The sequence below is a fragment of the Gorilla gorilla genome, chromosome 10, assembly GCF_029281585.2.
Source record: "Gorilla gorilla gorilla isolate KB3781 chromosome 10, NHGRI_mGorGor1-v2.1_pri, whole genome shotgun sequence".
In the NCBI taxonomy this organism is placed as follows: Eukaryota; Metazoa; Chordata; class Mammalia; order Primates; family Hominidae; genus Gorilla; species Gorilla gorilla.
Genome location: NC_073234.2, coordinates 100,588,621 through 100,604,380, shown reverse-complemented (window position 1 = coordinate 100,604,380; position 15,760 = coordinate 100,588,621). Strand labels below are relative to the sequence as shown.

Genomic DNA, 15,760 nt, shown 5'->3' with positions numbered 1-15,760 from the left:
AATTATGCATACATATATGTATAGATTATGTATTGTATTAATATGTATAGATTCAACTATTATCACAATTAGGACACAAATCTATTCCGTCTTCCCAAAGAAACTCTGTTGTTCTCCTTTATAGTCACATCCTTTCCCCAACCTAAGCATGGCAACTAATCACGTTTTCTCTATTACTATAATTATGTGATGCTTAAGAATGTTATATTAATGAAATAATACAGCATGTAATCTTTTGAGATTAGCCCTTTTTAACTCAACATAATGTTCTTGCGATCGATGGAAATATTTGTATATGTCAACAGCTTTCTTGTTTATTGCTTTTTAGTTGTGTGTTGTATATCCATTGTATGTATGTACCATCATTTCTTTATTCTTTTACCCATTCAATGAGATTTGAGTTGTGTTAAGTTTTGGCTATTACAAATAACACTGCTATGAAAGTTTATGTACAGTTTTTTGTTTGAATGAAAGTTCACTTCTCTAGGAAAAATGCTCAAAGGAAGAATAATTAGGTCGTATGTTAAGTGTATATTTAACTTTATAAGAAGCTTATAAAGCTTCTGAAGGTACCAGAGTCTTTACAAGCTTATAAAGCTTATAAAGTTTTTTTCTCCAGAGTGGCTGTACCATTTTCACCAGCGATGCATGAGAGATACAGTTGCTCTGCATACTTGTCAACATTTGATAATTTCAGTATTTTTTATTTTAACCACTTTAATGGGGTAGAGTGGTATTATATAGTGGCTTTAATTATTTCTCTAAGTGAACACCTTTTCATTTGCTTTTGACAGAAATAAAGAGTATGAATGTTTCTCCGATAATGTGGTTTGACTTTTCATTTCTCTTTATTTACTGAATTGTGTCTACGTAAGGGCAAATGCTTTTAAATATGAACTATAATTGATTTGTAACTTTTGGTTTAGGCTTTTTGCCTATGCCAGGTTTGTGGATGTATCTTACTGTTTTCTGCAATAGGTTTTATTTTTATTTATTTGATTATATTTTACTTTTTTTGGAGACAGGGTCTTGCTCTGCTCCCCAGGCTGCAGTGCAGTGGTGTGATCTCAGCTCACTGCAAAGTCTGCCTCCCCGGTTCAAGGGATTCCTGTGTCCCAGCCTCCTGAGTAGCTGGGATTACAGGCACATGCCACCATGCCCAGCTAATTTTTTTATTTTTGACAGAGATGGAGTTTCATCATGTTGACCAGGCTGGTCCCAAACTCCTGGCCTCAAATGATCCACCTGCCTGGGCCTCCCACAGTGCTGAAATTACAAGCGCGAGCCACCATGCCAGGCCTCTTCAATAGGTTTCACAATTTTGGCTTTTAAATTTAGGCTCATAGTTCATCTTAAATTCATTTTTCATAAGATGAGAAGTAGGAGTCAAGATTCTTTTTTCATATAGTTATCTAGTTGCCCAGCACTATGTGTAGAAAGGGTTATCTTTCCCCCACTTGAATTGTTTTGATACTTTATAGAAAATCAATTGACCTTATAAGTGTGGGTATTTTTCTGGACTCCCTATACTTTCCATTGATAGATTCTTGTATCTTAACACATATATAAATATATATACACACATATATGTGTGTGTATATATATACACGTGTGTGTGTGTGTGTGTGTATAAAACAGTCTCAATTACTGGGGATTGATAGCAAGTCTTGAATTCTGCGTAGCACGAGTCTTACTATTCTTTTTTCAAGATTGCATTTGCTATTCTAGGTCCTTTCCATTTCCATACACAGTTTAATATCAGTGTGTACATTTATACCAAAAATTTTACTGGGATTGCTTTGAATCTACAGAACATTTGAGGAGAATTAATTTCTTACAATTTGAGTTTTTCAACTTATTTATAAATATGGTATGTCTCTGAAATTTTTTAAAGCAGTGTTTTGCAGTTATTAGTGTACAGGGCTTGCACATTTCAATGTTAACATTTATTTTTAAATATTTTCCATTTTTGACATTGTCATGAATGAAATTTTTAAATTCAATTTTTAAACTTTATTGCTAATATTTAGAAACGTAGCATATTTTAAATTAATCTTTATTGTGTGTCCTTGAGTAAATTCACTTATGTCTAAACTGTTTGTGAGGATTTCTTAAGACTTTTATGTACAAGAAGATGTCATCTGTGAAAATCAGATGGTTTTCTTTTCCAATCAGATTTTCTTGCCTTGTTCCTGATATTAGACACAAAACATTGGGCCTTTAACCACTAAGTATATCAAGTTAAGAAAGTGTCTTCTAGTCCTAATTTTCTATGAATTTTTACCACAAATCTGTTGAATTTGTGGTAAACATTTTCTGCATATATTGAGATAATGATTGTTCTCCTTTTTATGTTAATGTGGTAAATTACAATTCTATTTTTACTAGATATAGAATTGAAGGTTGACATTTTTTTCTTCCACTTTCTTCTGGATGTCAATATTTATGATCGATAGTGAACCATAATCCTTACAAATGGTCCCCTGTATATCATGTATACTTTAGCTGCTTTAAATTTTTTTCTTTCTTGTTGGTTTTCAGCAATTTGATTATGAGGTGCATAGGTGTAATTTTTGTGTTAAGCTTTTTACATCTGTTTTCTCATATTTGTCATCAAATTTTAAATGTTTTCAGTGATTAGTTTTCACATATTTTTTCATCTCTAATCTCTCTTCCGGAAAGTCAACAACATATCTATTAGCTTGCTTGCTATTATCTGACAGAGTACTCAAGCTTTGATTTTTTTTAAGTTATTTTTTCTCCCTCTGCCCCACTTTGGAGAGTTTATCTTGCTTTGTTTCTGAGTGCACTTTTCTTCCCAATGTCTAATTTATTAAGTCCAGCCATTATTTTTTTTTCAATTAAGGTGAAATAGTTTCCAGTTCTAGATTTTCTATCTTCTTATTTTTTAAAGCTTATTTTCTCTATTAAGATTTCAATCTGTTTCCTCAACATTTAGATCTCTGAATATATTTATAATAGATGTTATAACTTGCAGGCAAGAATCTTAAAAAGGTTATCTGATTTGGTTCCAGTGATGATTTTTTTTTCTTACAAGGCTCATTTTCCTGCTGCTTTGAAGGATTAGCAATTTTTTACTGCACACTGGACATTGTAATTTTATTTGCTGAATCTGTAGATTTTGTTAGCATCCTTTAAACTCTGTTAGCTTTTATTCTAACAGAGGCAGTTTTTATTCTAGCAGGCAGTTGATTTATTTGTTGATTAACTTGGTCTTTTTGAGGCTTACATTTATGTTTTACTATGTGGATCTAGAGGAGTTTTTTAATCCAGGGCTAGAGTCACCCCTTCCTAAAGTTTAACTTTACATGGTCTTAACTAAATGTCTGGGACGTTCTCCACTGTAGCAGGTCAGAACTCCAATGTTTCCCGGTTTTGATTGGTCTCTATAGTCTCTTTTCAGTTCAGATATTCCCAGTAGCTATTCCCTTCTGGACCTCAATGAGTCACATAGTGCACCATATACACAGCTTAGTATTTGGCCAAACAGTTAAGGAAACCACTATACCAATTTTTGCAACACTTTCTCTAGTATTTTACCCTGTAAATACCATTTATCTCAGCAACTCTGAACACTCCTTTCTCTCTTTCTTTTCAATTCAGTGGAACTACTGAGCTCTCTTTATTCCCTTCCCTCTGCTGTAGTCCAGAAAGTGTTTCCAAGCTGTTACCTGAATTGACTGTGGAACTCATGTGTTTCTTTTATCTCAGGGATCATAGTCCTGTGCTGCCTGTTTTTCAACTTATAAAATAGTTGTTTGATTAATTTTATCCGGGTTTTATAAAAACGTTTTTCTTCAGAAGGACTGGTCTATACTACATCATAGCCCAAAGCAGAAACAATTAGGAAAACAAATAAATTGGTATTAAAATTTTGGTCATTAATTTTTAAACACAATAATATGTAATTTAAATATATCTATTTTCTGCATGGTTTTAATCTGTTCCTCTTGCCTGCAGTACTGTGTTTCATAATATATATCCAACCAATTATTCATTTATTTAATAAAGAGTTCTTAAGTTGCCTCTAAATGTGTATAAATAATACAGCAACACACTTCTTGGTATATATTCTTTGATGGCTGTATGTAAAAATAATCTGGGATATATATATATATATATGCACACATACACATACATATATCCAGAAATATATATACATCAAAAAGATATATATATATCCAGAAATACATATATATATATCCAAATATATATATGTATCCAAAAATATGTATCTTTTTTTCCTCCAAGAATGGGCTTGCAGACTAACAGGGTATTCAAATACCTACTTTAATAAACACTGACAAGTTTCTTTCCAGAATGACTGTACCAGCTTCTACTTTCACCAACTGTACACAAGGATTTTCACATTGGTGACATCCTTTTGCAATATCCAGTTTTCCAATTTTTGCCATTTGATTAGTATTTTCATAAGAAAACTTAATTTTCATTTTCATTCCTCTCATCTGGAAACCGAGCATCTCTTCACATACACTTGCCCATTTAGGCATCATCTCTGTGAACCACCAATTTATATTATTTTTCTAATGTATTAATTGGGTTACCTGAAAGAGATCTTTCTGTATTTAGATATTAAGCTCTGTTAAATGAGGCACTGAAAACAGTAGTCATATACCTGTTAACCTTTTCTATAAAATACTTAATACAAAGAGATATTTAATTTAACACAGTCAACTGATATTTTTGCCATATAGTTTGTACTATTCATACCTTTTTAAAAATGTATTTTTAACTGCTAAGTTGCAAAGATATTATTCCTTGTTTTACCTGTTTTCAGCTTTACCTTTCATATTTGGATCTTTGAACCTTCTGAATTCTGTCCACTGTTGTAAAAGCTGTGCATTCATACTCCTGCATTTTTTCAATGCCATTTAGTAAACAATCTCAGCTTTCCAATCTTTATAGTACAGAGTCATAGATCTATTCCTGACCTTGCTATTCATTTCTATTGGTCTATTCATCCATTCCTGTGCCAGAACCATGAAGTTTGCTTTAGCTTTTTACTAAGCCTTTATGTCTTGTGACACAACTTACTATTCTTTTTCAAAGTTGACTCACATATTCTTGGGTTTTTAATCCTCAATACACATTTTAAGATGAGATTTATCAGGCTTGCAACAACCATTGTAATATTGGATGAGATTTCTTCTAATGTATAGATTTATTTGGGTACAATTGACACATTTTCTAGACTAAGTTGTTGCACTCATGAATACTAAACTTGCCTTGATATTATCATACCCTACCTAGGTCATGTTTAACAACTGAGTCAGAGATAGTCACTGAGAAAACTGCAGCCTGAGGGGTCTCAGCCAAATCCCTCTCTGGAAATTATCCTTCGCTAAAGAGAACTGCCTTATCAAAGTCATACTTTCTCCTGAGGAGATACAGGACTATTAAAGCCTAGTCCTCTTGCCTCAAGCTAGGACAACCCAAAAGGGTCTTCCCCGTCTCCAGACCTCACTTTCTCTGATGCATCTCTATTGAAGGTCACCATTTTCCTCTGTTCATTTCTGCTTCTTTCATGTCTCACAGGAGTCGTTTTGGAAAGCTCTGCTGAATAAACTCTCTGCATTCAAACATAAAACTATCAGAGTATGTTTCCTGGGAAACCTGAATTATAATTCTGTCTCCTGCAGGAAAATTCCAGAGTTTGGGGGGATCCATTTAGTCAATTAAATATAAAATTGTCTATATATTTGACGTGACTTCTGATATATTTTTGGACGTAAAGAAAATGATATTTTGTTTCCATTTTTCTAATTCCTGTCATGCAATATGCTTTGCTCTTCCTTGAAAGACAGAAACGTTATTTACTAGTTTCCTCAATATCCAGAATTTAAATGTTTGATTATGCCTTATTCTTGCCTTACTATTGAAGGTTACTAAAGAGTATTCTGGATGATACTAATCCCTATAACTAAGAAATAAAATCCACTGTCTTTTGGCATTCATTGCTTCCGATATGAAGTTAGCTGTAAGTCTAATTATTGTTTCTTTATAGATAATCTTCTGATTTACTAAATTTATCTTTTATAGAGTCCAGTCTAGTGTATATAAATGAAATGTTTTATTTCCAGAGTTTATAATTCGTTTGCTTGCACACCCATCTGCCTTTTCTTAACATTTGATAACTTTCGCTTCATAATTTTCTGTCCTTTAATTGTGGGTGTTATTATTACATTTTTAAGTATCTTATACTAGTAACAGTTGCAGTGGTTTTTTCTTTCTGTTTTTACTTTCAGTTTTCCTCCTAGTTATAGCCTTGTACCGATTGTGTAATTATCTGCCTCCAGTTCCCTGGCACAAGTGGGCAAGTGGGGTGCTTTCATTCTCCAATACTCTTCTAGATATCTATTCTGGTCCTTTAGTCAGCTCTGTATCCTTTTGATAAAAGCCACTGATGCCTTTCCCTGCATCCACTCAATTAAAAAAAGAGACATCTGGATATTTCTATTCTACTACCATTTACCTTGTTTTTGTGTTCAGTTGTATCTATCTCTTCAATGTGAAAACAAAATGTATAATTGTAATGTATATTATTTATTTGTATATAGTGGAAGATAGAGGAGTATGGAAAAAGGATTAATATCCTTGCATTAATCTCATAAACCTATTATGATCAGTAATCTATCCAATCAGTTTCCATTCATTTTTAAACATGGAAAAATTAAATATCATAACTTTTTTGTTTTTTGAAAGAGAGTCTCACTCTGACATCCAATCTGGAGTACAGTTGTGCAATCTCAACTCACTGCAACTTCCATCTTCTGGGCTTAAATGATCTTCCCACCTAAGCCTCCCAAGTAGCTGGGGCTACAGGTGTGCACCCCCATGATCAGCTATTTTTTTTGTATTTTTGGGGGTAGAGATGGGGTTTTGCCATGTTACCCAGAGTGGTCTTGAACTCTTGGGCTCAAGAAGTCTGTCTGCCTCAGCCTCCGAAAGTGCTGAGATTACAGGCCTGAGCCACCATGCTTGACCAAAATATTATATCACTTCTTTATCCTTGCATTCCTTGGCAGATTTATGATCTCAATTCTTGCTCTAAAGTGGCCACTAACCAATCTGTGCCAAAGTGTAAATCAATAATATGTGTAGTGTTAATGGCCTAAATTAGCAATTTTCCTTGGATAATCTACAGGCCACTTTCTTAGAGAGGTCTCTATTAAAATGCAAGAAGATATTTGCTGAGTAGTTATCTCAAATCTGTGCTTAGATTCCAAAAGTATTTTCCAAAACACACACAATTTAGCTAGCGACTACCTTAATATTTGCTTCTCTTTCAGGAAAACTCCTTGCATGAGTTGTTCATGAAAATGATGAATATAACTGGTCTGGAAATCATAATACTCATTTCATTCAAGAAACACATGATCTTTTAATATAAAATTCTATAAGCCAAGCTAAATTATAATCAGTTTTTTGGTGAATGCAGAATCTGAGCAAGGGATAATGATTGGTTGTAAACTTAGGGTCACCTGATGCATCCATTTTCACCTACCAAAAAGGCCACACACTTCTGTCACTGGTCAGAATACTCTCTTCTCTGGAAATTTCTAGAAACGCACTGAAAAATTCTTATTTTATGTGATCAGTTTTCCTAGACCCCAAGTTGACCATTCTCCTTCTGCTTATCTAGTAGCATATAGTGCAATTGACTTTAGCAATGCACATACAGTTATACTGCATAGCGTCTTTATTCTGATCATTATGTTGAAAACCTGGTTGTACCAAAAGCTTCAATATTTTACACTTTATTACATAGAGTGGTTGAGCTCACAATTATTTGTGAATTTTTTATATGGTTGGATTTTCTGAGTAATGAGGGTGCTTTGGTATTTCCTCCAGTTATAGCCTACAAATTCTACTCTTCTAAAATATCCAAGAAAAAAGTTTCAATTTTCCATCCACAGTAATTTTATTTTAAAGTTGTAGGATGCTAATATTTTTACATCTGTCACATAAAATTAACATTTTTAAGCAATGTCACATTTTAAATTGTATTACAAGTCAAGAAAACGTTATTATTTTAACACATGATATTTTGATATTATCCCAAATAGATACAGTTGTGATATTTTCAGTTTAATTATAAACATATTTTAAAGTGCCATTTATTTGAGCACTAGTGTTTACAACATTTTTCTGTAACTTTAAGCACATTTCTTACCACAAGCTGAACTCTTCCACCATTAAGTACATCTGGATCTAACTCAGGCAAAAAGTGATTGCTGCATAGTGACAAAAACAGAAAGTATTTTATAATGTAAATGTAGAGGAAGCATATAAAAGAAACGTCCAACTAAAAAGCTTGAAAGAAATTCGTTATTTACAAAATGGAAACAACAGTTTTCTTAAATTAGGTTACAAGTAAAAATAAGTACAAATGTACATCTTTCCCTAATTTAAAAAAATCAATTTGAGATAAAACTCAATTTCTAATAACACTTCAATACCACTCTTCTTTGTCAAACATAAACACATGCAAAGAGCCACAATTGATTAGTACTACTAAAGATGGTTAACAAATTATAGAATTTTTCAACATTTTATTTGTATTTGCTTACATGTTTTAGTCGTCTTTTCAAAAAGTAAAGTTTCCTACTTTTAAAATAGCTCTAGTGTGTTTAATGTGTTATACTAATATTCAAAATAAAATTCTGTTTAAAACTAGAACAATGATATTTGGCTTTTCAAGAACTCCTGTCTTTGAAAATAATTTTTTTCTTAAAATATGACTACCTATTTAATATATTATATTTTCAAAGGAGAAAGTTTATTAACAATTGCTTATTGTTTAAAATTTTATATATAACTTATTTATGAGTAACGGTTATTGTTAAATATTTAAGTATATCAAAATTTCATCATGAAACATTTTTCTTATATTTTTCTTTATATCTGTTCTAATGTTTTTAATTTTCTGAACAAGACCTCTTATATCTGGTTAATAGAAATAGTAAGTTATGAATTCTATTATTGTACGTTTGTTTATAGTTCTAAGGATGCTTTCTCTTATGGTTTGGATGTAGTCTCACCAAAACCCATGTTGAAATTTGATCTCCAATGTAGCAACGTTGGGTGCTGGAAACTAGTGGAGAGGTGTTTGGGTCATGAGGGTGGTTACCTCTCATGAATGCCTTGGTGCTATTCTTGCAGTGAGTGAGTTCTTGTTCTTGTTAGCCTGGATTAGTTCTGGCAGGACTGGATTAGTTCCCATGAGAATGGGTTGTTGAAAAGCCAGTATACCCCTTGGGTTTTGCCCCTTCATGTGTGTCTATTTCCCCATTGACCTTCCACCATGTTGTGACCCGGCATCAGACACCAAGCAGATTCTGGTGCCATGTTCCTTGAACAACTCAGCCTTCAGAACCATGAGCTAACTAAACCTCTTTTTTTATTAATTACCCAGTCTGAGCTATTCTGTTATAGCAACACAAAACAGAATAAAATACTACCCTATTAATTAAATCGATTAATAACAACATAAAATAAATTGTGCTTACATTAATTTGAATACTTAGATAAAAATTCTCAAATATTGATGCCTTTATTCCTACTTTTCTGTTCACATTACAATCTGACATAATTCAGATCACAAAGTTTTATTTTCATTTCCATATGATTTTTCACATTTTTAAATGAATTAAATGGATATAATTGATCACATATTAAAGTTAGGTTTATATATATTATTAAACGAGATTTGTTTTAAACCTATTTTGACTTGCTGTTTAAGTTTTAACTGTAATAATGATAGCTTTTTGTTTGTGTGTTTGATACTCCTGTGAAACAGTTACTACCCACAATGCCTGGAAATATTTCTAAAATTGTCTTTATATTCAATATTGGCTTACTTTTTTTTTTTTGAGGTGGAGTCCGGCTCTGTCGCCCAGGCTGGAGTGCAGTGGCACGATCTCGGCTCACTGCAAGCTCCGCCTCCAGGGTTCGTGCCATTCTCCTGCCTCAGCCTCCGGAGTAGCTGGGACTACAGGCGCCCCCTACCGCGCCCGGCTCATTTGTTGTATTTCTAGTAGAGACGGGGTTTCACTGTGTTAGCCAGGATGGTTTCGATCTCCTGACCTCGTGATCCACCCGCCTCGGCCTCCCAAAGTGCTGGGATTACAGGCGTGAGCCACCGCGCCCGGCCAAGCTTACATTTTTAATAAATGCCTATAATAACACTTTTACTCCTTTGTGGATATATGTAGCTAAAACAAAAATCTTGAAAACCTATGTAAAAATATCATCTCTGGACTTTTATTTCCTTAAATCTTTGGTTCAGGATGCGTATATGCTTTATATCATATTGTTAGGGGCTGGATTCTGTCCCCTAAAATTCATATATTGAAGTTCTAACCCCTAGTACCTCAGAATATGGCTGTACTTAAGAGATTGGAAAGAGGTAATAAGGTAGATAAGATCATACAGGTGTGCCTTAATCCAATATCACTGGTGTCCTTATAGGAAGAGAAGATTAGAACAAAGACAACACAGCCCACATCCTTGTGAGGATACAGCAAGAAAGTAGCCAGCTGCAAACAAAGGAGAAGGTCTCCAAAGATACTAAACCTGCTGACACCTTGATCTTGAACTTGTAGCCTCTGGAGCTGAGTGAGATAAAATAATTTTCCCTTGTTTAAACTACCCAATCTGGTATTTTGTTATGGCAGCCCTAGCAAAATGGTGCATACATTAATATAACAAAAATTAATTAAGTAACTTTTAGATTTAAGGTACCTTGTTGCTAGAGAATATAAACATTTGATATCTTCAACCTTGTAGCTCACCTGTACGCCATGAGTTAGAATTATTCTCTCTCTATTACAGAGGAAACTGAAGCTTTGGGGCATCAGTGAAATGAATTACATGACTGGTAAAGTGACAGCCACAGGGTTTAATTATAATTTTAACTGTCAAACTTATAAATAACAAAAATAAAGCAAAATAAAACACAACCCATGATATACATGATATCTAAAAACATTTAATGAATACCACATTTTTTACTTTATAGAGTAGAATTATTTTTGTGGCTCATCTGTTGGTTTCAAGTATTACAGAATAGAGTTGTTCCCAAACATTTCAGGGTGAAAAATAGAAGGAGTAATTAAATCTATTCTATATGAAAGGCCTTTGTATTACCCGGCAACGTAGCGTATTGGCCTTTGGCTATAAAATCATGTTTGTTTTAGCACAATTAACCTACGTTTCAATTTTCAAGATGTGTTTACAATACAAAAATCTAATTTAGAGGAAATGACCTCACCATTTCATATTTCTGGAACTAGTCGTTTCATGAACTCCAACCTGTGTGTGAAGCCATTGGTATGTATATTCTCTATTCCGTTCTAATTTTTCATTTGCAGTGGTATCTTTGTGGATAGGGTCTTCTTCTATACCTGTGAAAGAAATATGGAACGTGTATTTATTATTTAAAGAGACCAAACTTTGGCCAACCAGTTCCATCTGTGCTAAACATTTTATCACAAGAAAGAAAAAAATACTAACTTATGAGAGCTAAATCTGTAAGAAAACCAATGTCAGTAAGAAAAGTAATGTCAGTCACTGATTAACTGTTTTTCCTGCTTAGGTTTCAAACTCATCTATTTTGAAAAAAATACTTAAAATCAATCACCATTTATAGGGTTTGTTTTTGAGTTTTTAATTAGAAAAATCAGAGAGTTATTTTTTGGTAGACTGTAGAATTTTTCTAATATAAAAACATCTGTTCCCTATCTGTCTTTTCAGGATTAAAGTCTAATTGTTTTTATACCACTCTTATCCATATGGAGAATTTATAAATTATATTGAGTGTTTTTGAACCTGAATTTTCATTTACATAAAACTGAGCTTGCTTTGTGTAAGCTACTATAGTATTTCATGCATATCAGAGTTACACTGAAGACTAGTTGTTTTAAAGCCTTCCTCCATGGACTTGATCTTTTAGACTGCTCCATTTTTGGTTTAGGGCTTGTTGGCTTCATAAACTTGATTGACAGTACACCAGAGGGAGACACCTCTTAAAACCTAAATCACAGTAATCAACTCAGAACAATTCTGTAGTTTAAAAAACTGAAAATTTAAAGTCAATTTATTACTTTGAAATATTCTTTTGTTATAGATGTTTGTACATAAAAAGTCTACATATTTGCAAGTTGTTTGGAAAATGAATAAAGCATGGTGCAAAACCTATTTTGAATACTCTGTGCATGTACGTGCAGACACACATACACACAAGCTTAGCATGTGTCATTCAGAATATGTTGTGGATGATATATCTAACATGTCTTTCTTCCTTAAAAGTTACTGTTGTAATTAGTGAAATGACTCTAGTTTTCAATTTAAACAGATGTTGAAGCCAGGTCTCTGGAAAGCGTAAAATCTGGATGCTTTGGGTATCTAAAACTCTGTTACTTAGTAAAGTTCCTATTGCTTCTTATGCGACCTTATGTTTCTAAAATGACTTCAGCCCTTGAAACCTGAACTTAGGCCAACTCTTCCATAGTTGCTACAATTAGAGGAACACTTACTTCACATGAGGGGATTGGCCATTGAATCCATGAGCAGACTCCATTTTCATAAATAGCCTTATAATTATACAAAAGTTCTTTGTAGATTCTGGATATTAGCCCCTTGTCAGATGGGTAGATCATAAAAATTTTCTCCCATTCTGTAGGTTGCCTGTTCACTCTGATGGTAGTTTCTTTTGCTGTGCAGAAGCCGTTTAGTTTAATTAGATCCCATTTGTCAATTTTGGCTTTTGTTGCCATTGCTTTTGGTGTTTTAGTCATGAAGTCCTTGCCCATGCCTATGTCCTGAATGGTATTGCCAAGGTTTTCTTCTAAGGTTTTTATGGTTTTAGGTCTAACATTTAAATCTTTCATCCATCTTGAATTGATTTTTGTATAAGGTGTAAGGAAGGGATCCAGTTTCAGCTTTCCACATATTGCTAGCCAGTTTTCCCAGCATCATTTATTAAATAGGGAATCTTTTCCCCATTTCTTGTTTTTGTCAGGTTTGTCAAAGATCAGATGGTTGTAGATGTGTGGTATTATTGCTGAGGGCTCTATTCTGTTCCATTAGTCTATATCTCTGTTTTGGTACCAGTACCATGCTGTTGTGGTTATTGTAGCCTTGTAGTATAGTTTGAAGTCAGGTAGCGTGATGCCTCCAGCTTTGTTCTTTTGGCTTAGGATTGTGTTGGCAATGCGGGCTCTTTTTTGGTTCCATATGAACTTTAAAGTAGGTTTTTCCAATTCTGTGAAGAAAGTCATTGGTAGCTTGATGGGGATGGCATTGAATCTATAAATTACCTTGGGCAGTATGGCCATTTTCACGATACCGATTCTTCCTATTCATGAGAACTTAAACAAATTTACAAGAAAAAATCAAACAACCCCATCAAAAAGTGGGCGAAGGATATGAACAGACACTTCTCAAAAGAAGACATTTATGCAGCCAATAGACACATGAAAAAATGCTCATCATCATTGGCCGTCAGAGAAATGCAAATCTACCTAATACTAAATGATGAGTTAATGGGTGCAGCACACGAACATGGCACATGTATACATATGTAACAAACCTGCACATTGTGCACATGTACCCTAAAACTTACAGTATATTAAAAAAAAGAAATGCAAATCAAAACAATGAGATACCATCTCACACCAGTTAGAATGGCAATCATTAAAAAGTCAGGAAACAACAGGTGCTGGAGAGGATGTGGAGAAATAGGAACACTTTTACACTGTTGGTGGGACTGTAAACTAGTTCAACCATTGTGGAAGACAGTGCGGCGATTCCTCAAGGATCTGGAACTAGAAATACTATTTGACCCAGCCATCCCATTACTGGGCATATACCCAAAGGATTATAAATCATGCTGCTATAAAGACACATGCACATGTATGTTTATTGTGGCACTATTCCCAATAGCAAAGACTTGGAACCAACCCAAATGTCCATCAATGATAGACTGGATTAAGAAAATGTGGCACATATACACCATGGAATACTATGCAGCCATAAAAAGGATGAGTTCATGTCCTTTATAGGGACATGGATGCAGCTGGAAACCATCATTCTGAGCAAACTATCACAAGGACAGAAAACCAAACACCGCGTGTTCTCACTCATAGGTGGGAACTGAACAATGAGAACACATGGAAAAGGTGGGGAATATCACACACTGGGGCCTGCTGGGGGGTGGGGGGAGGGGGGAGGGATGGCATTAGGAGATATACCTAATGTAAATGACGAGTTAATGGGTGCAGCACACCAACATGGCACATGTATACATATGTAAGAAACCTGCACGTTGTGCACATGTACCCTAGAACTTAAAGTAAAAAAAAAAAAGGAAGTAGAAAAAAATAATTATACAAAAGTTATAAAACACACTCAAACAAAGGGAAGATTTGGCATTGCTACACACTGCATTGGGTCTCCTTTCTAGCAAAACCCCAGCTACTGATCTGGTTTCCTTAGTGACCAGGCCAGATGTTGGACAGCACAGTGACAGAAAACAGTGATGACTCAGTGACCCTGATGATCAACTGAGCCCAAGAGTTGAAACTCACCTACTCCTGATATGGAGAGAATCCTTTTGTAATAAGTAAACTTTTAGTTAAAACAGAAATAATCTCAGTCTTCCCGTTCTTAAAAATAGTGACATATACTTGCAATGGTCACTTTTTAAAGTACTCATTCTGGAAAGCTTTCCTCAATTCTACAATAACACTTCATAAACACTAAGTAATTTTACATCAAAACTCAGCCAAAGTTCTAAACAATTCCTGAGTAAAAAGGAGAGATTTCATCATAAGGATCCAATTCTTATTAACCATATTAACCCCAAGGCATAAATTGGTAGATTGGCATGAGCTCAGTGTAAGAAACAGAACAAGCATAGTGGTGAAATTGGCTGGATGTACTTGAAAATACTGCAATTCAAATGTTAGAGGAAGTGGTTCTGTCTCAGCAAAATCATTTCAGAATTACTCCTGTTACTGAGGAAGAGAAAGTAACATTTATTCTTGGAAGCTTCAGAAGTCCTTCTTTTAGCAACTTGTGTAGGAAGAATAAGGGTGACCTGGATAAATTAACGGATACTTATCAGTTTCCAGTTAGGCTGCCCAGTAATTCCTTCCTTTCAATATTAGAAGAAGCAACCTTCTGCCTGCAGAACACTAATCCCTTTGCCCACAATTCCTTGCTACTTCTATGGGTCTTGCATCATCAATTCCCTATATTATCAACCTAAGAAAAATGCCTTCCTTTGATTCTTGCTGTCCTCCAGTTACTACTGTTTATATATGCTTTTTACTTCAAAACACAACCTTAAGTAATTTTATTTAAACATTTTTTGACCTTTTATTATAAAAATAATACATACTCATTATAGGAAATTTAGAAAGTAAAGTCAAAGAAAAGACAATCTGCAACCACCATTATCAAGACAACTGCTGGTTAATATTTAAAGGCATTTACTTGTAGCTGTTTTCACATTTTTTGTTTTGTTTTGACTTTAGTTTACACACATAGTTGTTCCTCAGTACCCATAAGGGATTGGTTCCAGGACCTTCTTTGAATACAAAAATTGGTGGATGCTCAAGTCCCTGATAGGAAATGGCATTTCCTTATAATCTGTGAACATCCTCCTAGATACATTAAATCATTTATAGATTACTCATAATGCCCAATATAATAT

At 34.1% G+C, this 15,760-nt stretch overlaps 1 protein-coding gene across 2 annotated transcripts in view; it reads right to left on the bottom strand.

The window, feature by feature from the left end:
- Positions 1-15,760, bottom strand: part of LRRIQ1 (leucine rich repeats and IQ motif containing 1) — a 226,345-nt gene that overhangs the window by 23,482 nt on the left and 187,103 nt on the right. For both annotated transcript variants that reach the window (XM_063694186.1, XM_063694187.1), the window contains exons 24-25: positions 11,315-11,447; positions 8,216-8,276 (exon numbers count right to left, since the gene is read on the bottom strand). In XM_063694186.1, coding sequence (XP_063550256.1) covers positions 8,216-8,276; positions 11,315-11,447 — 194 coding nt within the window. The remainder of the gene's footprint in view (positions 1-8,215; positions 8,277-11,314; positions 11,448-15,760) is intronic.